This window comes from Canis lupus, chromosome 9, assembly GCF_003254725.2.
Source record: "Canis lupus dingo isolate Sandy chromosome 9, ASM325472v2, whole genome shotgun sequence".
In the NCBI taxonomy this organism is placed as follows: domain Eukaryota; kingdom Metazoa; phylum Chordata; class Mammalia; order Carnivora; family Canidae; genus Canis; species Canis lupus.
Window position 1 is genome coordinate 36,443,484 of NC_064251.1, and position 26,097 is coordinate 36,469,580.

Genomic DNA, 26,097 nt, shown 5'->3' on the forward strand with positions numbered 1-26,097 from the left:
CGAAGGGGCCCCTCCCCGGCGAGGTCCCGGGAAGTGCCTGGGCAGACGCGGCCTGTGTGGCCCAGGCCCCGGTGGCCTTCCGGGCGAAGGCGAGGCCACTCCTGGCCGCTCCGGCTCGGGACAGACCTGGCCTTTGAAGGGGGTCGCTTTACACCCGAGGGCGAGGGCGAGGGCGAGGGCGAGGGCGAGGGCCGTCCGGCCGGCAACCTAGGGTGCGTCCCCTCCCGCCTTGGGACCAGAGTTCTGGGGACCCTGTGACCCTGGGAGCTCGACTGTTAGCGGCTCTGGAGTCTGGGTCCGCTTGGGAGCAGGGGTCGGCAAAAGTGAGGTGTACGTCTGTGAACGAGTCTGCGAGTGCGTAGACGTGCACGGTAGTGAAATGGTGGGTGTGGGTGCTCGGGATCACGGCGGCGCCAACAGGCCAGGCTGCTGTGGGGCCCGAGAAGGGGGGCAAATCGCTTAAAGGACCCCAAAGACCAGCCCACCTGGGGGAGGGGCGGGGCCGGCCTGCGCGCTCACCAGGATCTGGATTCCCGCTCGAAAAGGCTTTCGCAGGGAGGGGAGGGGAGGGGGGGCGGGGGGCCCGGGGAATTCCTGGAGCACCGTTGCCCACCCCCCCATCCCCATAGTCCGGGTGCCAGCGGGGTCGTACCTGCCCTCTCTCTCCCGAGGTAGAGCTACCTGGCTGGTCCGGTCAGCCCCCTGGCCTCACACCAACTCTTTGCCTTTTTAACCGGTAACTTCCTCTTTGCTTGCTTCAGCCTGGTGGCTCTTCTTGGCTGGGCGTGCACCTTTCCCCCTATTTTACAGGTGAGGACCCTGATGCCCAGAGGTGCGGTTATTTACCCAAGGCCACACAGCTACCAGGGGCAGAGCTGGGATGGGACCTTGGTGGCATCCCCTCCTTAGAAGCTGCTGATGTCACTGCTGTCCTGATGGCTACCCCTACTTCCCCAGCAGGGTGACAGTGAGACTTCAGGGCCCCACCCTTAGGCTGGGCTCTTGCTTTGCGTACAAGACAGACAAGATGCTCTCTTTCTTCTGCCCTTAGAGTTTCTGGCTCTAGGTCTGCAGGAGGGGACTGCCTTTCCAAGTCACACAGGGACAGGGAGCAGCCTCAGAGTCAGTCAGGGGCCGGGCCTGGAAGCTCTTAGGGATCAGGGATGGAGATGAGTGGGATCAGAGTCTTGGATTGCGTGGTGGTGCAGGACAGGGGTGTCAACAGAGAGTCCGGCCCTCTAAGGGGCCGGGCTGGGGCGTATGAGGCAGCAAGGAGCAGACAGAGGTCAGATAGCTGTGTGCAGACTTTGTAACCTGGGGCAAGGCCCAGGCCTTCTCTGGGGCTCGGGCTTTTCATCTGCAAAATCAAGACCAAGCAGTACTCTTTTAAGTACTTTCTAGTTTAGAAATTCTCTGATCTGTGAAAATCAGAAAAATCAGCACTTGAGAAACCATTTCCAACCCCAGCCTGGCAGCTGCCTGCTCTGGCCTCTGCTGGCTTCCAGAGCGGATACTCCTGTTGACAGAGTGCTTGTGTGCCTGGATTTGCCTTGGGACCACTGGGCCTTTTCTCGAATCAATCCCAGCCAGTGCCCTCGCTCCTTGAGCTGCCACCCCAGCTCCCATCAGTCTCCTCACAGACCATGAAGATATTTTTTTCCTCCATCAAACTGAGAGAAAGTCCGTGGTAATTTGCCCGTTGAGCGGGTAGCACTGGAGAATCAGGGAGATCACATGGCTTCCTCAAGGTCACTCGGTCAGGCCACAATTAGATGCGTGTTCTGATGGCCTCCTAGGTGATGCCATCATGGAGGTCGTCTGGGCTTCTGGGGTGGGGGGGGTGCTGGTGAGGTAGAGGCTGCCCTTGGTGTTATCTCTGGAGGCTAGGAGGCTGGCTGCTCCATGGCCAGTGGGCAGTAAGGTCCCCTGCCCAGGGGCCCAGATCTCACTTCCAGCTGATTACAGGCTGTGGCAGCATCTATAACCTCCCCAATTAGCCAGGGGCCAGGCCCAAGGCCTCTCTGATAACCCGAGCTCTGTGGCAGCCGCTGTGGGGCCAGCTTATCTAGCCTTTCTTATCCTCCCCCTTCCCCCACATACTCAAGACTTGCCCTGGCTGTGAGCAGATGAATAACCAGATTGTCCTGCAAGCTCAGCCGGCAAGTCCAGCCCTACACCCACAACTTTCCCTGACTGGAGGAGGCCACAGATGTTTTGCACCCCCTGGAGGGAAAGGGCTGAGCCAGGGAGGACTCCTGACTCTAAGCTGCCAGCCAGTTGCCTGCATGGCCGGAGACAGCTCCTGGCTCTCCATCTTTGCTCCATCCATGACCCCACGTGGATTCAGAGGGGCTCACCTTTCCTAGAGCTCTGGACCCATCCCCAGGGAGCCAGGCCATCGGCAATACGCATAGGCAGCCTGGTGGTATTCCTCTCCCTGTCTCTTTTTGAATGAAACACTGCTCTGGCTGGGGGCTGGGGCTGTGCCAGGCACAGCAACGTCTCTGGTTGAGCTGAAATGGGGCAAAGCTGCTGCTAGTCTGGCAGCCCCAGTGGCCATGCCCAGACCTATGTTCCCTGCGTGCTTCGCTCTGGCATGTGATTCCTCATGGCAATCGCAGGTCCCCAGACAGGAGGGACTGGCGTCAGGCACCCCATCTGTGTAAGGCCATCTACTCAGCCTGCAGAGCCCAGTGTGATGCAGGTCCCGCTTCTCCCCATAAGCCCAACTGACCAGGTGGTGGGAACTGAAGACGAAATCCCTTCTCAGGTGTCATGGGGTGCATGTGAAGGGAGCTGCTCCAGCTGCAGCTGGATGGTTACATGGGAATCCCTGCTTGTGAACTCAACTTGTCTGTGGCTGTTACATTAAACTTCCCCCAAACCACCCCTGGCTCAGTGGGTTTCCATCAATCCTCCCAGGCCTCTCTGGGTTCTTGGGAAAGATGGGGAACTGGGGCTAGCATTAGTCTCCTTCCTGCTCAACACCCCTTTTTGCACCTCCTGTTTCTGGCTCCTCCTCCTGCCATCCACTTCAGGTCCAGAATTGGGAAGGGGTGGGAGCACAAAATCAGGAACCTGTCATCCAAGGTTCCAGCCAGGTTTCACGAGACCTACCTGCCCCTGACCATCCTTCCTCCTTCTGAGTTGGAAAAGAAGCAATTACAAGGTGCCTGCCCCAAAGAGAAGGCTAGAGCCTTCCTGAGGCTCTCCTTCCCCCAGCAGCACTCCTAGCACAGGTCAAGGACCTGACTGGCCCTGACTACTGCAGCCAGGGGGGCTCCTGGCCTGTGTGGTGCCTCCAGAACTCACTGGCTCTGGTAATCCACAAGAGGTTTGGAGAATGGATTTAAATCAGGCCCAACCCAAATTGCAGAGCAAACATTCTCCTTCTCCGTCCTACCCCCTCACTGACTCTCCAATCAGTTGCTCATGTCGAGGCAGGGTGTGTTGGGAGCAGCGACACATGGTCAGGTCCACAGGACTCTGCTTGGTGCTTGGAGAGGACCCTGACCCCAGCAACGCAGGGATGGACACCAATTGTAGCGTGATTTATTGGACAAGACGTGCACTTTTTGACAGGGCCTTAGTAACCACGGTTTCCTTCACTGGACAGTACAGGACCAGGGTAAAAGGGCTTACAGACAAGAAAGACAAATCCTCCCCATGAACCAAAGGGGAAAGAAAAGAGGAAGGGGGTGCTTCTCCTTCCTTCCTCCTTCCCTAATACTCTGGGCCTCAGTTTACCCCACGCCAGCAGATTGGCCAAGGGAAACTGGGCAGTGCATCTCATAGCCAAGAGTGGGCTGGGGCTGTCCGCTCAGGGTCAGCATGCCCAGCCGGGCCAACCACTGTCTCCCCTTCCAGGCCCCCTTTGGGGATGGTTAGAAAATACAAAAGCGGATCCAATGCAGGACATCATGTGCAAACGGAGGAGGGGACGGAGCTTCTGCAGTCTCCTTCAGCCACAGCCCCACCGAGGGTGGGGGGGCGACAGAGGTCAGAGTGTGCCAAGGTGCTTGGGAGAAGGGTCTCTTCTCCATCCAGGGAGGGTGGGCGGCTGTTGTCACTAAGCTTGGGGAAGGCGGTCAGTGAAAGAGGAGCAGAGACCGAAGGGTAGGACCAAGAGGGGGGCTTCTCCCCCTCCCTCCAGCAGGTGAGTGGGCCGGCCAGTCAGAGGCAGGTTGCTGGTACTACGGGAAGCCGGTAGGGAAGAGGCTGAGGGGCTGACTCTCGTTGGTGGGCAGTGGAGATCGGTAGCCATCGAAGTTTCTTGGGATGCTGCCGCTGGTAGAACCTGAGCTGTTACTCAGAGTCTCGATGCTTCCCTCTCGCTGTAGTTCTGCAAGACAGAGGAGAGGACCAGGCCTGGTCAGAGTGGGGTCTGTAGGGGGTGGGACACACCCTGGGCTGGGCTGTCTGCCTGGAGGCACCTTCCACAGGGGGGATTCCCACCTGCTCCCCGGATGGGCCAGGCAGCAGCTCCGCTCACAGGGAGTTCAGCCGAAGGAGGGAGAAGCTCCCTTGGCTGGCAGAGTCCAGTTTTAGTTTTTCCCTCATTGTGGGAACCCCGTCAGGCCAGAAGCCTGGCCGCCCTGCTCATCTGTCTGGACCACATCGCCACACATGGGACACGCGCCCACACCTGCACGCACACTCCTGCTCAGCCAGCATGCTCCCCAGTTCTGTAAGTGGCTCTGTCCTGGGCTACGGGTCAGGTGGGAGGAAAGCCAGAACACGGCAAGGACTGCGGCTCCCCTGCCCCGATCGGTCCCTGCCTCCCCTCCCCAGCCCTGCCGGCTGCCCGGAGCTTCCTCCCTGGCTCGGCGACTCACTTGCTCACTCACTCACTCTGACCCACACAATCTGCCTGCTGGCCAGGCCTGGCTCATCTCTGGCACCTCCTGGAAGGCGTCCTGTTTCCCTGCAGGAGGGAATGCCTGGCTGGAGAGGGGCCTATTCCAACGGAGAGAAGGTCCCTGCTTGCCTGTAGTGCTGCCTTTCTCCCTTTCTCTTAGCCCCCAAGGTCCCGGAGGCCCCTCAGAATGCAGAGTTGCCCTGGGAAGCAGGCGAGGAGGCTGCCACCCCACCTACCGCCCCTTCCCTCGCCCTGCCGCAGCCCTGCTGCCATCTTGGGCTCAGCGACTGGCCCTACCTCATTCAGTTGTGGGCACCTTACCTGTCCCCACCCCCCAATCTCTTCATCTAAGATAGGTACTAGGGCAGGTGGGTTGGGAATAGACTTCCTTGCACGCTGAATACAAGGAAGAAGGAATTACTTCTTGCCTTTTGGCAGGTGGCTAGCTCCTAGCCCCTTCCAGTCCCTCACAGCGGGCTCTGAGACAGCACACACATCCCTGGGAGGATTCTGGAAGCCTAACCCAGGGCCAAGATGTGGTGATCTGCGATTTTTCCTCCTCCAAGGCACGCTTGCCTGGGACTGAGAGGGTCTTGGCTGTCCCCCTCAGAAGCTCAGGATCTGAAAGCAGTCACTTGAAATAGCAAAGTGTGCTTGAATGTTATACTTGTCTGGTCTGGCTTGAGGCTTTTTATCTCCCGCCTGTACCCGCTGCAGCACAGCTAGCTTTGATTAGGGAAGGCGTCATGGCCTTTACTCTTGGGCGGGCCGTCGGCAGCCAGCCAGGAACTGACCACTGACTCCCACTCCCTATCAGCCACCCCCCAAAGTGCAGAAGGTGCCCAGCAATAGCAGCCACAGAATGGGGTGGGGGAGTCTGTGCTGCCCTCCTTCAGAGCAGACGCCTGGACCCATGTGTGAGGGGCCCTCAGGCTGCACCAGCCACGTCTGGAACCTAGACACTGGAACCTCTCAGCAGATAGGGGGGCAGTGGAAGGAGGGGGCTGTGGACACAGGCTGTGGGCCTGATGATGGTCCCAATCTCCAAGAGGCACTGGCTTCTCTGTTGGGCCAGAGGCTCTGGGATACGCCGAGAGTTATCTAGATGCAGACAGAAAACAAGGCAGCTGGCTACCGCATGAGCTGTCTTCCGGGCTCGTTCCCTCATCTCCCCCTATTTGGGAGTACAGACCACTGTGCCAAGAGAGGGAGAAGATGGAAACGCAAAGAACAGACCCTGGGATTTCTACATGGAAGTGCCAGACTCCAGAAAGCTTCCTCCATTCCCTTCGCTGCCCACAAGCAAGCCGAGGAGTGTGTGGGGGATCTCGGAGGCCCCACTCGCTTTCAGAGACCCTTGCCCTCATGCACAGCCATCCTGGCACTAGGGGGCGCTGACAGCAGGGCCAGGAGGGCCCGAGAGAGGAGCACTGGCAGTAGCAAGGAAAGCAGGGGCTTCCTTAGGATCTGGACACCAGGTCCAAGTAAGAAAGCCCCAGATTAAGGAGCAGGAAAGGCCGTAGTACGGGGAAGGCTGGCCCCTTTCCAGAGCTGGGGGACAGGCCCAGAGTTCTTGATGCAGAGTGCCGACACATCCACGCTGCCAAAGAAGCAGAGGAGACTGGAGCCCACAACCAAGCATGGCACCCCCGCTGCCCCTTGGCCCAGGCCCAGGGCAGCTCCCCCAGCAGCCTCAGGGGCCCCACCCCGAGAGTCTGGGTGGATGCACCTCATCCCATCACATGACCGCGCAGGGGCAGTTGCCAAAGGAACTTACGAGTTTGCTGCTCTTGGGGGGCCAGGGTGGCCTGACCGGCCTGGTGCCTATTCTCCTTCCCCCCGTTAGGCCTGAGGTAAGACAGGGTGGGCAGGCTTCTTACTTGCCCCCCGTATCCCAGGGGGCTATTCTCTGCAGAATCGACATCCCCCAGCTTCTTCCCTCCTCTCCACTCCCACTGCTGTAGCCTGCTTAGGACTGCGCTTCCCACCTAGATGATTTCAGGAACTCCCTACCAGTCTCCTGACCTCCAGCAGCCCCCTCTCCAGCCCACCGCGCCAAACTGGAGTGGCTTGTCTACAGCACAAACCTCATCTTGCTTTTCCTCTGCTTAGGAACCTTCATCGACTCCTCACGTCCTTGGGATAAACAGCACTACAAAATGGCCTTTCATGACCCGCCCCTTAGACCCCACCTCACTAATGGCACCTGTTACCGGATTCGAAGAACCAAAGTAATGAACTTGTGCAGTTTGGGGACCTCTCCAGGCTGCTTCAGGCCCCCGGGCCCACACTTATGCCATTCCCTTTGACTGAAAAGCCCTTCCCAGGTTCCCCTGGCCCCCAGAACACCTACTCATCTTCCAAAGGTTAGCACATGTGTCCATTCCTCTGTGAGCCTGTCTTGTGGCCCTGGCAGCAGAGCTGGCCAGGCCCCACTGGGCTGTAGTTCCCCCCGCCCCCGGCCCCCTAACACTCTGTGCAACATCTGTTCACGTGTGTCCCCGTCCGGGTGGAGAGCCCCCCAGGGCCTGCTCCTGTGCCTGATCTCGGTGTCCCTAGTGACAACCACAGGGACTGGAACATCTTGAATGCGTGATGTGGTAAGGAGAGGCAGGAGCTGTGTCTTCAGCAGGGACTGAGAGAGAACCAGAGGCCTGGCTGGACCTGGGCACTATTCGATATGCCTTCTGTCAGACCCCGATTCTCTCCTCACTGAGACAGAGCAATGAGTGTGTGCAGAAGAGGAAGTAGAGGAGGGGTGCACACAGGTTTCCCCCCCTTCGAGTCACCCGGCCGCCCAGCCCTAGGAGCAAGCGGCAAATGGAAATGTGTGGCCTTACCTTCCTCCATCCCGAACACCTGCTTTGTTACTGTTGGGTTGCTCACGGACGCTGGGCTGTTGGCATTGTTTTTTTTTTCCTTTTTTTTTCCCTTTTGGAAAGAAAAGCATTGAGGAATCTTTTTGGAAAAGATATGGACAACGATTGAGAAGTACACTGATCTCTGCAAGCAGGTGGAGAGGTAGTAAGGAGGTGTGGGGTATCACGCTGGGAGGAGGGCAGGCTTGCGGTGAAATTCTGCAGTCAAGGACAGTGACATGCATGTGTAGGGGGGTGGGGACCAGCCAGTCTCGAGGGTCCCAGAGATGGAACTGTTGTGATGGAGCTCAGAGTCCCCCTTCAGTGTGGAGGGCTGTGGGAAGGGGACAGAAGGGTGCTGGCAGTCCCCCATGCGGGCAGGTTGATAGGAGAGGGAGAGGAGACAGTGGCAGGCTGCAGTTTTGGGGGGACATCTCCAGACCTTTTGATTCAGGGTCCCAGCTTCTGGGCTTACCCCCCCACCCCATTCCGGAGCCCCCAGGTCTGGGCAGCTCTCCTATAGTTGAGGTGGGCTTGTGGCGAGAGTCCACCAGCATCTTGCCAGGGCCGCAAGAGAGAGCTGGGGGCTGAGTGCAGGGGTGGCCAGGAAAGCATCCCCAGCAGCCTCTCTACTTAGAAGCATGCAGATCCTGGCCAGTGGGAAAAAGCCAGCTCTAAAAAAGGTTGCTCTCTAGGCCTCAAAACACGGTAGGGGATGAGGAATAGTTCCCAAAAAGTGGGAAGATAACTTGTTGTGCCCTCGCATCCTCCAGTGGCTCTGTGCCCTTGGGAGTTGGGTGCTTGTCTCCCCCTCTTATGGACAGCAAAACCAAGGGTGAGTAGGCAGCCGCTGGCTCCAGGCGTCCAGTCCCCCTGAGACAGAACTGGCGCTGGTACAGGCCTCAGGATGGAGATGCTGGCAACTCCAGCATCACTGACTGGCTCCCAGTGCTCACTGCTGGCTGGGTCCGCCCACTCCCTACAGATTCTCATTGGAAAACGGGCCTGCGATCCACAGATGGCCCTCGGTGCCGTGCCCAGGATGGGCGAGCCAGAGGCGGCAGGACAATGGAAGGAGCAGCAACTCCAAGGGAGGTGCCTAGGCTCTCATGAAGTCAATGAAGGAAACAGAATGCTCAATCCTCATGTTGCCCCCACTCCACACGGAGTCTGGCAAAATTCAAGTGTGTCAGAGGGGGCAGAGAGGTGGCTGCCCTTGCTAGGGAGAGGCAACTCTGGCTACCTGGACACGTATGCAAAGGAGACACAGGGAGGAGTCACTGTTAAGTGTGGCAGCTGGAAAAGTGGCCCCTCCCGGGCTGGGCTGTGCAGACTGAGGGAGCCCCTCTCTGCGGTAGCTCACTCCCTCATCCCAGGGCTGGATGTTGCAGCCCCTCTGCAGAGGCAGGAGCAGCAGGGACTGGCTCCTGGGAGCTGTGGGTGGGTGCTGACGAGCGGGGCAGGAATGCACCTGGGGGAGAGGCGGATGGGACTCCTACACAGCGCCAGAGATGCCATCCGGGGGCAGGACACGGAGATACCCCCTCTGTCGCCTTTCCCTCTGGAGTACCGGTCCCCACAGCTGCTTCATCCTTGAGGTTTTCCTTGGGGCTGTCCTCTCCCCAGGATACAGACCCTTCCCTCCCTTGAGGTTGCTCCAAACTGGCAAGACAGAGACTTCCAGGGACAGACTGGATGGAAGCCTCTTTGCACTCATGAGTCACTTTACTAAGTGCCATGGTCTTGGTTGCCCCATTCCCTGGGAAATGCTGGGGCCACAGGTACTAGGTGAGCCTTGGAAGGAGCTGGGGAAGCCCAGGTAGGCAGGGGACCCCAGTGGGAGGTCAGGAGTGAAGTCTTACTTTGGGCTTGACCGTGTCCAGGCCTCCTCCAGGCCAGATGGCAGTGGGGGCGGTGGGGGCGGCTGGCCAGAGACCCTGAGGGAAGCCCCTCTGGCTTCTGGTAGGTGGGGGGGCATGGTGGAGAGCTCGAGACTCAGGACTCAGAGGGAGGCCTGTTTCTGGGATCCAGCGGGGTCAGTGAGGGCAGTGCCATGAGTGTGTTTGCGAAGAGGGTGCCTGGGACCCCTGGTTCAGCCTGCAGGCAGCCCTGGCACTTCCTCCAACAAAAGCAGCAGCATCTACCGGCGGCCCCTCTGGCGTGCAGCAGCCAGCCCTGTTCTGTACACTTAGAGCCTCACGATGCTGCTCATTAAAGGGATTAGCAGAGCACTTTTATTGGGCCCTGGCTGCAGCCACACACCCCAGTCCTAAACTAACCACCCAAGCTGCTGGTGGGAGTAGGATTAGACCTCAGGACAGTCTAACCCTGCACCCACAGCCCACTTCCGGCAGTGGGAAGGGAGAAAGCTCCCCCTACCTCTGTCCCCACCGCCATCCATCAGCCTAAAGGGCCTGAGAAGAGGGGAGGGGCGGTGTCTGCCCAGAGTGGGGAGGCAGTTTAGGGAAATGCTTAAGAGCACAGGCTCCACCTGCTGCCACTACTCTGGGCAAGATCCTCAACATCTCCTGTGCCTCAGTTTCTTGTGCATGAGGATAACAATGTTTGTTTCCTAGTGTGGTTGTAAGAATTAAATTAAATAATGTAATGCATGTCGAGTGCATCACAAAGTGCTTAAAGCTTCCAGCCAGCAAATGTTGAGTTACTACTATTGTTACAATTGTATTAGTGATTGTGATTATCCACAGGATCCTTTGGGTCCCTCTTCGTTTTTCCTCTCTAGCAGGTGCCTCTGCCAAACAGGCCCCTATCAGCTTGCCTTCCACTGGAGCTTGGGAAGGATTCTTTCTTTTTAATCAAGAAATGGCCTGCTGAGGAAAATGGCAGTTATGTGTTTACAGCTTTTCATTTCCCTCCTTGCCTCTTTGTAAATACCATTTTCCAAGAAAATAAATTTCCAACACTGTTGACATGCATTGATTTTTCCCTCCTGCATCTACCTTCCCCATCAGCAGGGCCTGGGTTGGGCTCAGTGGTACCCCAGGGGAATGGGTGGCCCTAGAATACAGAGCAGCCAGCCAGACGGCCCCATCCTGCCCACTGCCTGGCTCAGAGGAGGCCTGCAAACAGAAATAGTTCCAATCCCCTTCATGACCAGGGAGTGAGGTTGGGGTGGGGTCTGACTAGGAGGTCAGAGATTTTTCAGAACTTCTCTGGATGGCCTATCTGGAGAGGAGACCAGGGGGATCACAGGACTGCTGCCAAGTTCAGCAGATGGATCCAAATGGAATCTGCCCCAAACAGTCAACTTGGTCAGCCAGCGGCCTGCTGGGACCTGCTGGCTGGGATCGACCAAGCAAACTGGGCCTTGGAGAGAGAAGGGTTCAGCAGGTAGGGGGCTTGAATGATCCTGTGGGGTGGAGCAGGACTGGCACCTTCCTGATGGAATCCAGAGAGATGGCCCAGATGCCAATCAGGAGGTGGCCCTGGTTGGACACAGCTTTGGGCTGCTTGTCTTACACCAGTCCTGGGCCTGGAAACTACTGCTCAATCCTCTAGGGTGAGGCAGAGACAGAAATGGAGTTGGCTAAAAATGTTTCCAGACACCCCGACAGCCCTGTCAGAGACCACACTCCGGGCTGGAGGCAGCCTCAGCACTGAAAGTTTTTAGGAGGATAAAAGGGTAGCAGGTAGAGGAGGTGGCCTTATGGGGAGGCCTTGCTTTTCTCTTCACACTCAGGGGTGCCTGTCTCCCCGACATCTTTCCTTTGCCATGCTGCTCCCAGCCACACTGGGCAGTGCCGGCCTCCTCTTACCCTCACGCAACCCCACAGGCTGCAGAGCTAGCAGAGATGCCCGCAGATCAGTATGGGGATCTTGGGAGGACAGGCCTAGGGCAGTCGGGAGGATCGCCTTTCCCTTCTGGCAGGGGTTTTCGTTCCCTTCCCTGGCATGCTTGTGGAAGGAGCAAGGGCAGCTTCTTGAAGCTGAGGGGTGAAGGAGGAAATGGCTCCTCCACATCCGGAAAATAGGAATCCTGGTTGGGGCTGATGGAATCTGGGAGTAGAGGAGGAACAGGGCTAACTGGCCTGGTTATCTCCAGACCTCACAGCTATGTCTGGGTGCAGGGCCCTGGCCCGCTGATGTGACAGGCCTCTGGTGACCTGACGGCACACAGTCTGTCGGCAGGCCCATACATTCCTTCCTGGCCAGGGTCCCTTTCAACCCACAGGACTCACAGATATGCTCTCTCCCCCTTGCCCAGCTCTCACTCCTGACCCTCTGAGGGTACTGAGGCCCAGAATGTTACAGAATGAGGCCAGGACCGCATGGTCTGCCCTGCCCCATACCCCTCAGCTCCAAACAAAGAGGGTAAATATCTGGTGGTCTTGGCTCAGAAGACCAGGAACTGCTTCCCTTGGCCACTGGGGCCATGCACATGCCTAATAACCTTAGGATTTAGGGGGAGACCTGAGGCCTAGAGAAGACCTCAGGTCCTCTGAGGCATCCACTGGCTCCTGGAAGATGAAAGTTGCAGCCAGTTGTGGAAAGTTGTAGAAAGGATGATAGCTGAGGACACTGGGCAGAGAGCCTCCACTCAGGAAAACTGGGGAAGGCACATCACCTCTCTTCCCCATCGTCCCTTCTCTCCTGTAGCCAAAGAGGAACCCTATTCATGACAGCAGGCCAGTGTGGCATTAGTGAAGAAGAGGCACAGAGGTAGCCAGAGTCTCAAATTCCTGGTGGGCCCAGGAGGGACAGGGGTGTGGCAGGAGCTAAGCATGCTGAAATGTTGGGAAAAGGAGGCTAAAAGTAGAAAGAGATGGGGGAAGGGCCTGAGGAATGAGGAGGACTCAGAAGGAGGGTCCATGCTCAAGAGACCAGTCTCTTATCACAGCCTGCACCCCCTCTCCAGTGGAGCTGGCTCTGTGTGTATGTGTGTGTGTGTGTGGGGGGGTAGGAGCAGCTCATGGTCCAGTCCCAGATTCCTTCATAGCCTTTGAACAGCTGGTGAACAATGGTGGTAGATGGGGTATTTGCTGGAGGCTGTGCTGGTTGGGTTGGGGGCTAGAGCCTTTCCCTGGGTCACCCCATATAAAAACCTTAAGAAGATACCATTCCCAGGTAGGGAAGACTTGAACCAGAAATGTTGCCACCTTCTGCTCCCAGGAAATCCATGTTACCTAAGCCCTTCCCAAGTCTTGGCTTCAAAGCAAAAGATAGCAGGATCCCCACCCAGACCACCTCGACCCACATCCCATTTGCAGTGACCCTCTCAGTACCACTACTACTATAACTTTAAATCTTGCCCTGTCCCAACCTCTGACACACGGGGACAGCGAAGGTGGAGTGGACCTAGCTCCCGTTTCCCTGGTTTTGAGGTATTTGACAAATCTGGCTGAAGCCACACTTCGGGAACAGCCCTGTGGGTGGCAGGAAGGAAGAGTCCTGTGGTAGGAGGCTTAGAGATCTGCCACAGTCGTGCTGAATGACCCGCACAAGTCACTTCACTTCTCAGTCTTCTTCAGCGTCTGTCAGGCAGGAGGGGAAGGGCAGCTCTGGCAACCTCACTGGGTGGGGGCTCTAAAGAGCAAAGGACAGGAGGGGGCTTTCAGAAGCAGCACACACACCATCAGGTGGAGGAGCTCACTGTTACTGCAGTGGCGTCCGGCCTAGGAGATCGGTGTTGCCACCTCTGGTGTTTCAGCAGGCTGAGGCCCCTGGAGGAGGACTCCTCATGCAGGAGGGCCTGAAAGGGCCTTTCTAGCTCCAGGTCACCGCCTGACACGGAGGCCAAGTCTTGGCAGATGCCAGCTGAGGTGACGCAGGGCTGGGAGGTTCAGAGACGTGTCTTTGGTGGTAGAGAACGGCCAGCCAGGTGCCGCGACATGAACTCTGTGTGTGCGTGTCTGCTTGTGGGGCGGATGTGGGTGCTAACGAGGGCCCCGCCAACATGCCCACTTGGCGTGGCTACGAGGAAGACTCAGCGCTTGGAAACTCTCCCGTGGAACTGGTGCTTGGCAGCTAGCCGGGACCCAGCTATCTCCTACAGTCCAGCCTGAAGGCTCAGGAGACCCCACTGAGCTCCCAGGCGGGGTCCTCCCGAGCAGTCCGCCAGGCCTCAGAGACAGCACAGGGGTCCGCGGACCACAGGAGAGATGCAGCTCCTTGAACCTTGCTGGCCTGACAGGCCAGAGCCACATCTGGTTCTCATTCAAATGTCCAAACATAATTAAATTCTCTATGATGCAGCGGAAGAGTTTGGTAAGATGTGGCTTTCCCCCTTTCCATCAAGGTTAAGAAATCAGTCTCTCATTCCACCAGCCGGCTGACTCCTTTTCCTCCCTACCACCAGTCTGTCCCATTCCACAAAGCAGAGGCCTGGGCTCCCATCTGATTTCTAGAGCTGACAGGGCTGGAGCCAGTGTGGGCTACATGGAGCCCCTCTCTCCCACTGTACCACTTACCCACCTGAGGCCCAAGCAGCAGGCTGGCGACTGAGCAAGTTAGTGCACTGTGGGCTGGACGGGGGTGGGGAAGTGAGCTGCCGAGAGGAGGCAGCTGCCCTACCCCAGCTGTGCCGTGACACACTAGCGTCCTCTCACTGACTACATGCAAGCCCTCTTTGTAGGTCCTCACAACGGGAAGTCCTTGAGAGTCTCTGGCCTGACCTTTGGGTCCCCCAGTGGGAAATGGAGCTTCCCAGGGTCAGGGCAGGCCGAGGCCATCCCTCCTGCACCTCACCTCTCACCTTGTGCAGCCCAGGGACTGCTGCAAGGCGGCATGGCACTGTGCCCTGGCCTGCCTGCACACACAAAGGAGGAATGGAGAAGGCCAAGAGCAGCATGAAGCCCTCTCACAGAAGCGCTGGGACCTCTGCGTCTCACAAGATTGCTGGCCATTTCTGACCTGTCAAGGCTCTGACAGGCGAATGGACAGCAGGGTCCGGGCTGTGGTCCTCGGGGATGGGAGGCGGCCTACTCCACAGAGAGGGGCCCACTAACTGGAGGCTTCGATGCCTCTCCTCAGCTGCCAGTCCAGGACTTCCCCGAATTCAGGCAGAACATCCCCTAGACGGCCTGCCTCTTTGAGAGCTTCCTTCCCGACTGAGTATCTTCTGTTTACGGCTTTTTTTGTTACACTTAGGGATTTATGACTTTCACTGGTAACGGGTTCCATTCCACTTCCTTTGTGCCTGTGTTTCTAATCTTTGTGCTACAGGCTTTACAAGAGTTTCTGAAGAAGTCAGGATATTTTTCCTTTTGAAACAAGTTGTCCTGTAAGTTAATGACATACGGTGGGTGTGGCTGCTCTCCAGAGACAAATGGAGGCTGGGAAGAGATAACCAGGGTAAGGTAGGGGACAGTCTTCTAGATTAAACAGAGCTATGTGCAGGTCCCTTTAAGACCCTTGGCCAGCTCCTGTGCTAGAGTCCCCTGAGGCTCGCCAACATCCCTAACAGAGAACTAGCACCACGTTCAGATGCACATGGTGTTTCCATGCCAAAGAATGCTCAATGCTCACCCCGGGGACAGGTGCACACACATGCACAAGATGGTGTGAACCAAACAATCCCAACATTGCTGACCTGGCTCTAAAGAGAAATAATTTTGCGTATCTTTTCTAAATGATAAACTTTTGTTTAGTAGTGAATTTAATTGATTTCTTGGTGGCATCAGTGTCAAGGCCCCAGGTCTGGTGCCTTCCTATCAGTGAAGAAGGTGTTAGGGAAACTGGAGCCAGTTCCTAGTCTGGATGCCCGAAGCTCAGCCTAGCAAAGAGAGCAGCAATGGGGCCAAGGTCGCCGTCGCCCCTGTTAGGGTCCCAGCCCGCGCTCTGGAGCCCACACTCCATGGCTGGGAGAGGAGCACAAGGCTCAATTAATTGCTGTGGTGCCGGCTGTCCAGATGAAAAAGCGGAGCGGATGCCGGGTCTGCCTTTGTGCTCTGTTCACAGACTGGCTGCTGGTGCCGGGGCTCTATTCATTATTCAATTCAGCTAGCTCAGACGAGCCTTTCCATTTGCTCCTCCAGGAGGAATAACAAATCTAGAAATGCAATTCCACTTTGGTGTATTAAGATATTGATTCGCCTGTCGAGTGGAAGTGCATTTGTTCTGTCAGCCCTCCTGTGGGCAGGAAGGGGTTAACCAAATGTTTATCACAAGGCTGGCTTCAGAGTTGAAAGTAATGTGATCAGTAATGAATTTTGTGTTACATTAGGTTGTATAAATGGACAGACAAGCGCAGACAACAAGTGGCCAGGAGTCGGGGCTAATCTAATGATGTAAAAATAGAGACAGCACCAATTATACTAGGGGCCAGCTCCAGGCTCCTGCAGGGACTGCAAATGAATAGGTACAAATCAAATTACTCACTAATAGACGCACTACAAGAGGGGCAGTCAATGGTAAATGCATTAGAGCCTAGTGACCTCTCTGCTCTGCACAGCAGAATCCGAAAATTTGACTTCCATCTTAAAAGTGGGGGGCAGGGAACGAGGTTCTCAAAGAAACTCTTGTCGGGTGAAGAACAGCAACGACTTCCCATCCCGAACCAGTCTGTTGCCAGAAGGTACCTCCTGTCTCTGCTGACCTCTTGCCCTCACTTCAATGCCTCCTGAGAGCCTGAGCACTGGGGCGGGGGTCGGCGGGGGGTGGGGGGTAAGGGGGCAACTTCTTGAGGGACAGACAGAGCAGTGGGACAAAGCCCTGCACGTAGGCAAAGACAGGAGGAGGTTACATACCAACATACTTCACAGCCACGTGTCTCTCAGGGGTGCTGTTTTTTACTGCTACGTCAAGGGCTGTGTCTGTATTGAAAATAGAATACTTCTTTAAAGAGGATCACAACATGGACATTTAAGAGAGCAGCAAGAGTGGAAACCAAGAAGAGTAGGTGTCACAGTGCGGCTGGACCACCGCGAGCTCTGCAGGGGGTGTTCGTGGTCTGTTCTGAGGCACAGCACATCCGGGCCTTTACAGAACTTTCCCTGGCCTAGGCTGTTGTTGTCCTTCCCTCTCCTTTCCTCCTGCCCAGTGCCGCCTACTGAGTGCCTAGGTTCAGGGATCATGGAGATGTGCTCCAAGGCATGAATGTAGGCTCAGATTCGGCTCTCCGTGGCTTGGGGAGGAACAAAGGGTGAAACTGAAGCGTCTCCAAGCCTTCTGAGGACCCTGGCAGGCCCAGATGGAAACAGGACCCTGCTGGGCTTAGCCCACACTCGCCAGCCCCACCTCTAAAGCCAGCACTATCACACCCGTCACAGCGGAGATGGCATGCTGGTCCCGGCCAACAGGAGCCTAGAGAGGATGGGGACATGACAGCAGAATGAGTTTAGGGAGGGCACAGAGCAGAAAAAGTCACCCTGTATGAAGGAAGCAATTGGATGTTGGTTTCGCCCAGACTTAATTAAGCACACAGAGGGGTGAACTGCAAGCTATTGAGTTCCGCTAGACAATATGTGGGGGAGCCGATGGGGGGGGGCAGTCTGTGAAGCCTGGTGTTGGGGGATTCTGCTGGCAAATTAAAAAATTTATGCTTGTGCAGTGGGCCTGCAGGTGCCTGGGGGCAGAGGTGGGGTTCAATGAGAAGTAGGCAGGAAGAAATTGCCAAATGTCAGCGGTTGGGCAGCTGATTCTGGCACAGGTATTTGGAAATGCCTCCTTTTGTTAAATTTAGTCACACTGGCATGGCTTGGCCTTGGTAGAGTGAGGCTCTGGACTCCTGAAGGGTCAGAGGCTCATTTCCAACTCTCATTTTCTGTGTGTCTGTGTGTCTCTCCTCTGTTACCAGCCATCAAACCCCGGGGCTGGTCCGTATAGCGCAGATCATCTTCTGAGGGGAAGGACAGAGGGGAAGACGGATATTTAACCATCCATGACTGTGTTCAACTTTGTTCAGATCTCACACCTCACAGAAAGGTCAATGGTTAAAGGTGAATTCTTTGGCAGAGGAGGAAGAACAGAGAGAAATACTCCCTTTTGTTAACCATTTACCTATGTTAATGTCTCCAGAGGAGGGCACTTGTCTGGGGGTCCACCTGCCCTTCCCCAGGCTGTAAGTTTGCCCCAGGAACTCCTGCCTCCATGTCAGGGCAACACTTGGGAAGGGGACTCTGAAGGTTTACCAATGAAGTCACACTGGCATTTTGTCCTTGTTGATAGGAATCCATGTGCTTTGTTTAAAGAATTCAAAGTCAACTGGGCAACTGCAGAGGAGGTTCTCAGCCCTAAGCTGCCATTATAGCTCTGCCTCTGCCTGGGACTTCTAGCAGCCTTGGGAGAGGGCGAGAGGGGGTGGGGGAGAAGGGGAGATAGGGAGAGGAGGGGAAAGGAAGAAAGGGAAGTGAGAGAGAGAGGGAGAGGGAGACAGAAGGAGAGAGGGAACAGGGGAGACAGAGAGAGAGAGAGAGAGAGAGAGAAATGGTCTACTTAAGATCAGATTTGACAACTGGCCAGAAACTAACAAGTGTGTCCTAAACACAGTAATTTTTCCCATTGCTCTGGCTGGCTTTCATTTACCTCTCAGGAGCCACAAAAACCCATGTAGTCATTCAACAAACGTTAACTGGGCTCAGCTTGGTTCTTGTCCTAGTGCTGGATGCTGGGCAATGAGAAGGCTGGTGGTTGGTAACAAAGAAGAATCGGATTCAGTCCAAGGAAACAGAATTAGGTTAAGACATGCAGTATGGGTAGTATGGCTGAGGGAGGGGCTGGAGGGACCACCAGGGCTGAGCCTCCCCCACCCCCATGGCATGTAGAAAGGAATCCGACACTGATAGGGAAAGAAAAGGCACCATACACTACTTGTCTGGGGTCAAGTGTCTAGTGAGCCAGTGGTTCAGAAGTTCAGAGGAGAGAGAAGGGCCATTTGGCTGCATGGTCAGGGAGGCTTCACAGAGTGGGGTGAGGTCAGAGCTTGGTCTAAAAAGTGGGCAGAGAGGGAGGGCAGAGGGTACTCTAACAGAGCCAGGTGAGCAGGGCATGTGCTGCAGATGATAGGATAGTTTTGACAGGTGGGCATGTTTGCATGAACGTGGTGGTAGTGGTGAGGAAATATGAATAAGGGGTCATTGTAGCCAAGCGAGTGGGAGATCAGGTTGGAAAGGATGGTGAGGAGGGCATGGAAGAGCCTTGAAATCTCACAGTAAGGAGCCGAGGTTGAAACAGTTGGGCCCTGGGCACGCTGTGAGTAGGGAAAAAGGAAGACTGAGCAGGCCCTGAACGTGAGAACTCCCCTCCTCTTCTGGGGATCCCCTCTTATTCTGAAATACCCTTTGACCAGTGAGACTGATGAGATCTTGAGAAACTCCTCCTAGATATCTCTCTCTCTCTCTCTGACTCCTGCTCTCAGCATTCTTGGGCTATGTGAGCAGAGTCTCATTATTTAATGTTCTCAGACCACAGTGCACTTCTTGTGAGGCTGTAGCTTGTGCTTAACCTCAGCGGCCCACTTTTTGGATGATGTGAATACATGGCACACAATGTAAACTCTTTTAGAGATATATTGCGCCTCTTAGCCTTGTTTCTCTACATTTCCTGAGTCAAGTTTATAAAAAGTTACTTTGCTTCTGTTGTGTGTAGATCCCAATTTCACAAATCTTTCTCATGAATGACTTTTATCATTTATTTTCACTTTTCTGACAATGACTAAAATAACTAGTATTGTAGGCCCTTGCACAATATTGCTTCTCCATGGAGAATATAAGCTTTGTGAGCACTCAGTTGGCTGATGGGTCACTGAAGGGCCCCCATTATCTTGACCTGGGGTAGAAATAAATATCTGCAGCTAGGGGCAGGCTTGGTTCAGAACCACTACATGTATGTTACATCCCAGACACAGGTTCACAGCTAGGACCTACAGGTGTGGAAGATCCAACCCAACCTTCACGCACAGGCATGGGTGTGGGCACAACTGGTCAGGATTGAAGGACCACCACATGGGTTCAGAGGCCCCCCACCCCCAGCCCCAGAACAAAAGCCTCTGTCCAGTAAACCCCTGCAAAGAGGTTTGGTCTAAACACCAAGGACAGTGTAAGTAGGGTTGCCTCTGAGGATGCTATTGTAATTGTCTGTGGGAAAGACTGGTAAGGAAAGAACTATTCTGATACCAGAGTGAAGAAAACTCAGTTAATTCCACTGTTTCACAGAGGCTGGGCTTCCAGCACTTCCTTAGTATCTCATTTTGATCCTATATTTTGTAGTTATGATCTGATTTCAAATCTTTCATCTTTCTTCCATTGTGAGTCAGAGAGAGGAACATCTCGCTGGCCGTGTTGTGATGATGAAAGGACATTTATGTGGCTAGCCTAGAGTCTGAAACCTCGAAGCCACTTGGGAGGCGTGGCTATTATTGTTGAGAGAAGTAAATGAGAGGACATTTACAAAGTGCTCAGTACAGCAGTACAGTGGCCAGCACTTAACGCATGCGGGGAGCAAATGTGACACATTGCCTGGTATGAGTGAAGAAACAGAACCAAGAATGGGAAAGGAACCTTCCCAAGGTCATAGGCTTCCCCCATTCCTTGAAGAGGACATCCAAATGCTGCTGAGAAACTCCCCCCCCCCCCCCGACATTCTTCCCAATGTCAGCAGTTGGGTGCTAGGAACTGAAGGGCTCTCAGTTTTGGTCTCTCCTACCAGTGGAAACCAGTGAGGAATAGGCCATCTGACACCGAACTGAGACACTGATGGCAATGCCAACAAGGCCACCCCTGGTTTGCAGGCAGCATCTGCTTCCCCACCACCTTCTGCACGAGTGCTGTGGCCACGCATGGCGCTGGGCTCTATGTCTGGATGCTCCTATGTCTTTGGGGACTTACTCTTTCTCTCCACCCTTGGCAACCATGGCATCTGTAGCTGGGGAGTTTGTAGTTTTGTCTTCACATCCTGGCAAGACCAGAGCCTGTGGACAGGGGACCCCCCCCCCCCCAGGCTTCCGCTTGGTCTAGCTCTGCTAGGTGGGCCCCGATGGGTAGCTGGATAGAGGAGCCAGAGAGGAACACATTCACAGTTCAGCACTGTTGCCTCCTTTGGAGCTTTCTATCTCTTTGAGGATAGGAACCATGCTTTACTTCTTCACTACAATGCCCAGCTCAGGGTGGAGAAACCAGCAGGTGTCTGCAGAGAACCTGCCTGCCTGCTGTGACCATGGAAGAAGGTGCAGGCCCGTTGAGGAGTTTGTTGAGAGAAGACATGAAAACCATTTTGTAAACATACTGTAGAAGGAGCAAAATTCCAGGACCCAGTTGAGTAAAGCAAAGGGAAGCACCTAAGGACAGGCTACGTTACTTGGATGAAAGCGCTTGCCTGAGAGGAGGGGTGTCTAAAAGATAAGAGAATTAATTCACTGCCCCATGCCCACCATTGTTGTCATCTGAGTGTGTTCCTGGGACTGGAGGAAGCCACAGTCAGGGCTTGAAATGGGACAGGGCTAGTGTGGTCCCTACCGGAAAGGCAGCCTTAGCAAGAAAATGTTCCCAGCCCTCACTAATGGGGTGAGCAGGAGTTCCAAGGCCGCCTGGAAGAGCTAATCCTGCAGGTAGGACAGAGGGGTCAACACACCAGGTTATTTGCTTTGGGGTACACATCTGGTCAACTCCAGTAACGAGAGCTAACATTTGTTATTGACATTAATTTCCACAGTCCTGAAATGAAAGATGGTATTAGCATGAAGTCACAACATACATGTGTGCACACACGCGTGAGCGTGCATGCGCATGCACGCACACACACAGTGCTTAGTTCCTCTTTTGCAGCACACTGGTGATCATCAGGTATTTGTTAATTAACTTATTGAAAACTTCCTGTGACCATTTAAAAACTGTGTGCAGTGTTCAAAATGCGCTTTTTATGTTAAGAAGGAAAAAAGGCACAGCCCTTTCAAGAAGTAAAAGCAGTATCTGACAGATCTTCGGAAGACCTTGAGTTGAAAATAATCCTAGTAATTAATATACACACAGGAAAACTGAGGAGATTTGGCCGAATAAATGAGAGCACTGGTTTCCAAACTGTAGACTGAAATCCTCTGATGTCTTGTGAAATCAATTCGGTGGGTCATGACCACACTCTTGAGAAAACGAAAGAAAATATAAAGTACTAGAATGCATCGCTTATAATACTGTTACTGTGAAAGTTTGGTATGTTTGGATAAGGAAGTAAATGTATGTCTGGCAGAAGACAAGAGGCAAAGATTGGGCCCTGAGTGTGATCCCCTAAAGTAACTGCTTCTGGACTAGAAGAGAGTCCACCGAGGAGTTGGTAGACAGAAAAATCTAAAGCCTCTTTCCTACCTTGATGCTGTGATTACAAAGGAGAGGCGGTGTTCCTGGGACTGTAGGAAGCCACAGTCAGGGGGAAGAGACAGTCCCTCTTGACCTTGAGAGCTGACTTAGCTTTTCAGAGTCAACAGCAGCAAAAGGAGGCTGCAGCAGGCTGATCAGGACTCTGGAATGAGGCCTGAAGCTTTTTCCCTTGGATGTGAGAGAGGGCGAAGAAGAAAGACGAGGTTTAGCTAAAGACAGAAAGAGTTAAAGTCTAAAGAGAAAGTGCACTTAATGTGTATCCAGGTGTTTATTAAGATTTTTTTTTTTTTTGGTATTGGGTTATATCTACCTAGACACAAAACAAGTAGAGTAAGTACATGTTTTGCTTATTTAAAAAATTCTATTTTTCTAGAAAAGGCAATATTGAAAGGAATGTCTGCTAAGCAGGAATTAGGTTATTTTGAGGGGGGCTGCAGAGAGAGGAGGAGCTGCTGCGGGAGACAGCATTCCGGGCAAGAGAAGTATGTAGGGGAGCCTGGCAGGCACAGAGAGCACGTGTGCTTAGGGACCCTCTGGGGAGTTCAGCTTGGCTGGAGCTTGCATGGGGCAGCAGGAGAGGCGTCTGGAGACAGGGCAGCGGCTGGTCATGAAGGGGAAGGGCACTGTATGCAGCGAGATGGGGCAGACCCTGAGAAGGACAGGGTTGTGGGGGAGGGGTTTAGCTTTTGGACGTGTGGAAGTGTCAGCAGGTGACTAAATAAACGGTTCTGGAGTTCAGGACAGAAAGCCAACTTGGAGATTATTTGGAGTCAGTTTATAGGTAGTGACTGAGCCCCCGGAAGCAGAGGAGATCGCTCTGTACTGATGGAAGGAGAGGGAGGAGAGAGAGGCCCAGGATAGGGTTTTGAGAGATACGTACGATTAAGGCCACCAGAGAAGGAAGACCCAGAAAAGGGATGGAGGAGAAGGAGTGAGAGGCAGAAGTAAGGCCAGGAGAGCATGGTAGACCAAGAGCCCGGCCCGAGGAGAGCCCTTGAGATGGAAGGACAGCAGTGACTTTGTGGGGTGGGGACAGCTGCTGTGGCTGGGCAGACTCTGGATGCAGAGGGACAGGGGGGAGGTCAGTCAAGAGATTCCTTGAACAATGGCCTCTATTTTCTCTCTGACAGTAAAACACAAGATGGTGGGGTAAGAGATTTGAGGAGAATGGGAGAGTCTGAAATACTACCCATGCAGAAGGAAAGAGACTGATTTCAAAATGATGGACTGAGCACACGTGCCATATTAAAAAAAAATAGCAAAAGCAGAGGGAAAAATATAAAACATAAACCATAAACTCTTAGGGGACCAGAGATCCGTGGAATCTTTAAGAGAAGAAAACCAGGCTGGAAGCCACAGCAGCGAGCAGGGGCTACGGCAGAACTGATAACGTCTAGGCTGAATGCAGAATTCATTTGTTCAGTAAATAGTAACCACATGCCTACTATGTGCCAGACGCAGTTCTAGGCGCTGGTTTCTGCTGCAAGGGATGAGCAGAAACTACAAAGAGGAGGAGAAGGTACTAGAAAAGCAGAGAAGGCCTTCCCTGGCTCACTGGAGAGGAGACGCCAGAAATTCGTAGAGGCACCAATTGGAACGATTTGTGATTCTCCTTCAGCAGCCCAGGTGTGAGAGCAGAACCGGACTGGCCTTGATTTGGAGTTCCGCTGAACAGGGACAACGGAAGGGTCACAGGGACAAGGGGAGCGATGATACTGCAAGATGGCAGCATGCCGATTATCTTAGAGCAGATTTACAAATCACATGTGTCATCTAATTAGACTGATCGGTCAGCAGCTCTCGTGGAGGAGAGAACTAACACCTGCCTCAGCAGCGAACGGAGTTTCAAAACAGACCTGGTCGAGTGGGCAGAGGGATCTATCTTGCTGGGACGCAGGTGTTGACTCAGTAGGGCTGGGTAGGGCCTGAGACCACGCATTTCTAACCAGCTCTCAGGTAGAGATGGTGCTGCTGGCTTGCAGATCACTCTGAATAGCAAGGCTTTAGAAGGTTTTGCTTTACTTTGGGGAGACAGTTAATTTGCCCACGGTACAGCTTACCTGTGAGGTACTGGCGCCAGTTGACTGTTACATTTTCAGGAATTCATCTAGCCGACTGACACCATGTTGACAGCTTGCAACTGGCCATAATGCCAGTTTTTATACTACAGAAATGTCCAAATGCTACAAAGCAGGGCTTCCCTACTTCCCTCTGGAGACTGGTTGGTAAACAATTTCCAGCACATCACCAGTGAAGCCTGTGTAATAGTGAGGCATGCTCTAGAATGGGCTTCAGTGTTGGGGGTCACGAGAACTGCTCCATTCATAACTTGATAAAGAGGCCATCAGTCGTGGCTGTGATACTACACAAAGTGCCTGCTAGAAAGCACTACAGGACCGATCATCTCGGGTGCCTTAGAGTACCTAACACAGGCAAACACTTAATGTCCCCTTATCTGTATGTCCTATAAGCCACCGAGAGAAGTAGAGCTGTGGGAAAACAGAGAGGGAAAGGCTGCTCTGGCAAAGGGTGCCTTGCTGGAAATTCGCATCCAAGTCACACCATCTTTCCCAGGCTGTTTCTGGGTGTGCTGGTTTGCCCTTCCAAGGCCCCGGGTTGCACCACTAGCCTGGCACTTCATCTGGAATTGCACCCGGTGACAAGGGATTCTCAGCAAAGGCAGAGGAAAACAAGTTAATTTCCATAATATCTGCTTTCCTTATTGACCTTTAAAAGAGAGGCAGATTTTTAAAAATTGATACATTTAATATGGTCAGAAAACCCCAAATGAATCCCTTTTGGTGACAGTTTGGGGATGAAAATGAAATCCTTCTGCTCAAAAAGGGCATCTCCTATTTTCTGACCTGTGGGTCATGCAGTTTTAATTTCCTCTCTCGTCTTTTCTTTCTTTTTTTTTTTTTTTTAATTTCACAAACTTGCTTAAGGCCACAAAGACACTCCTGAATCCCTCAGCTGTCTGGCAGATGAACTGCTGCCAGTTTTGTTGAGGTTACTGTTTGTGCCAGGTTGAGGTTCTCCAACTCTGACCCAGTGCACCTTTAAATCTGTTTGCTGGATGACACTGGGGGTTCCAAGTGGTGTCTGCAGAGAGCTGCCCCAGAGCTGCTCGAGCTCCTGCGAGGGCAGCTCCTGGGGACTGAATCTGGTGAGAACAGGCCCTGGTTTATGTAGCAGGGGCTGGGCAGGGGCCCCAGAGGTGCAGGGGGAAGGTGGTGCTATGGGGGAAGTTTGGAAAAGGAAAAGCTTTGCCTCCTCCTGCCAGCTTCCAAGGAAAATGGGGTCAGAGCCCCTGTAAGTGGCAGAGCCGCGCCTCATCTCTGGGTGCGGGTAGAACAATGGCATGATGGGCTACCATCCACGAGCCGGATGGCTGGATGATGGGGTAGAGGAATGGTGTGCCCGTGTCTGCACCTGTGTGCACGTGAGGCAACAGGACATGGCTTGCTGCCACTTCCAAGATCCACACTTCCTCTCTTTCCAGGGAAGGAGAGGGTGTGGAAAGGGGCTGGCCCTCAGAGCCGCTGTCTCCTGTGGCCTGGTAAGGCACTTCTCTATCTCCAGGCAAACTCCTCCTCTCCCCTTCTTGAATCCATTCTGTCCATTTGCCCATGACTGTGCCAGTACTGTGGACGGGCATGAAGCGGGTGCTGTGGAGGTGGACACGAGAGTGTTATGTCTCTCTCCTCCACTGCAGGAACGAGAGAACTGGGATGAGAGGGAAAGGCTTAACTGCCAACTATCTAAGGGATGGGCAGGATCCACACGGCAGTGAGACCGAAGTATCATGACGTCAGGCCCTTCAATCCCTGCCAAACATGCTTGCCTCTCCTAAATCTTGCTTCCTGCCCTAAGTTGTGAGTTCCTCCTCCCTGGGATCCTTTTCCCAGGTAGGCCTGTGGAGGAGGGGGTGGGAACATTCACGGTAGGGAGTAATAGTCTTGAGAGGCCTTGGGCAAGCAGGAGTGGGGGGGCCCACCACCATGATCCGCTTGACCCAGGAGGAAGTTCCCATTGACCTCAGGAAGTGGGAAAGAGGCCTGCTGGGCAAGGTTTCTCGGTCCTAAAAGCACGCAGTAGCTGCATAGATATCTAGAAT

The 26,097-nt window shown here is 54.2% G+C and overlaps 1 protein-coding gene across 9 annotated transcripts in view; it reads right to left on the reverse strand.

Moving 5' to 3' along the window:
- Window positions 1-3,530: 3,530 nt before the first annotated feature.
- The window catches only part of BCAS3 (BCAS3 microtubule associated cell migration factor), a 591,457-nt gene continuing 568,890 nt past the window's right edge, over window positions 3,531-26,097 (reverse strand). For 4 of the 9 annotated variants that reach the window (XM_025440689.3, XM_025440684.3, XM_049114170.1 and 1 more), the window contains one exon: window positions 3,531-4,342. In XM_025440689.3, the coding sequence (XP_025296474.1) occupies window positions 4,194-4,342 (149 nt within the window). In that variant the 3' untranslated portion in view covers window positions 3,531-4,193. Of the gene's footprint in view, window positions 4,343-7,698; window positions 7,790-16,421; window positions 16,488-26,097 lie in introns of all 9 variants that reach the window. The other 5 variants (XM_025440686.3, XM_025440688.3, XM_025440681.3 and 2 more) reach the window with 3 other exon arrangements.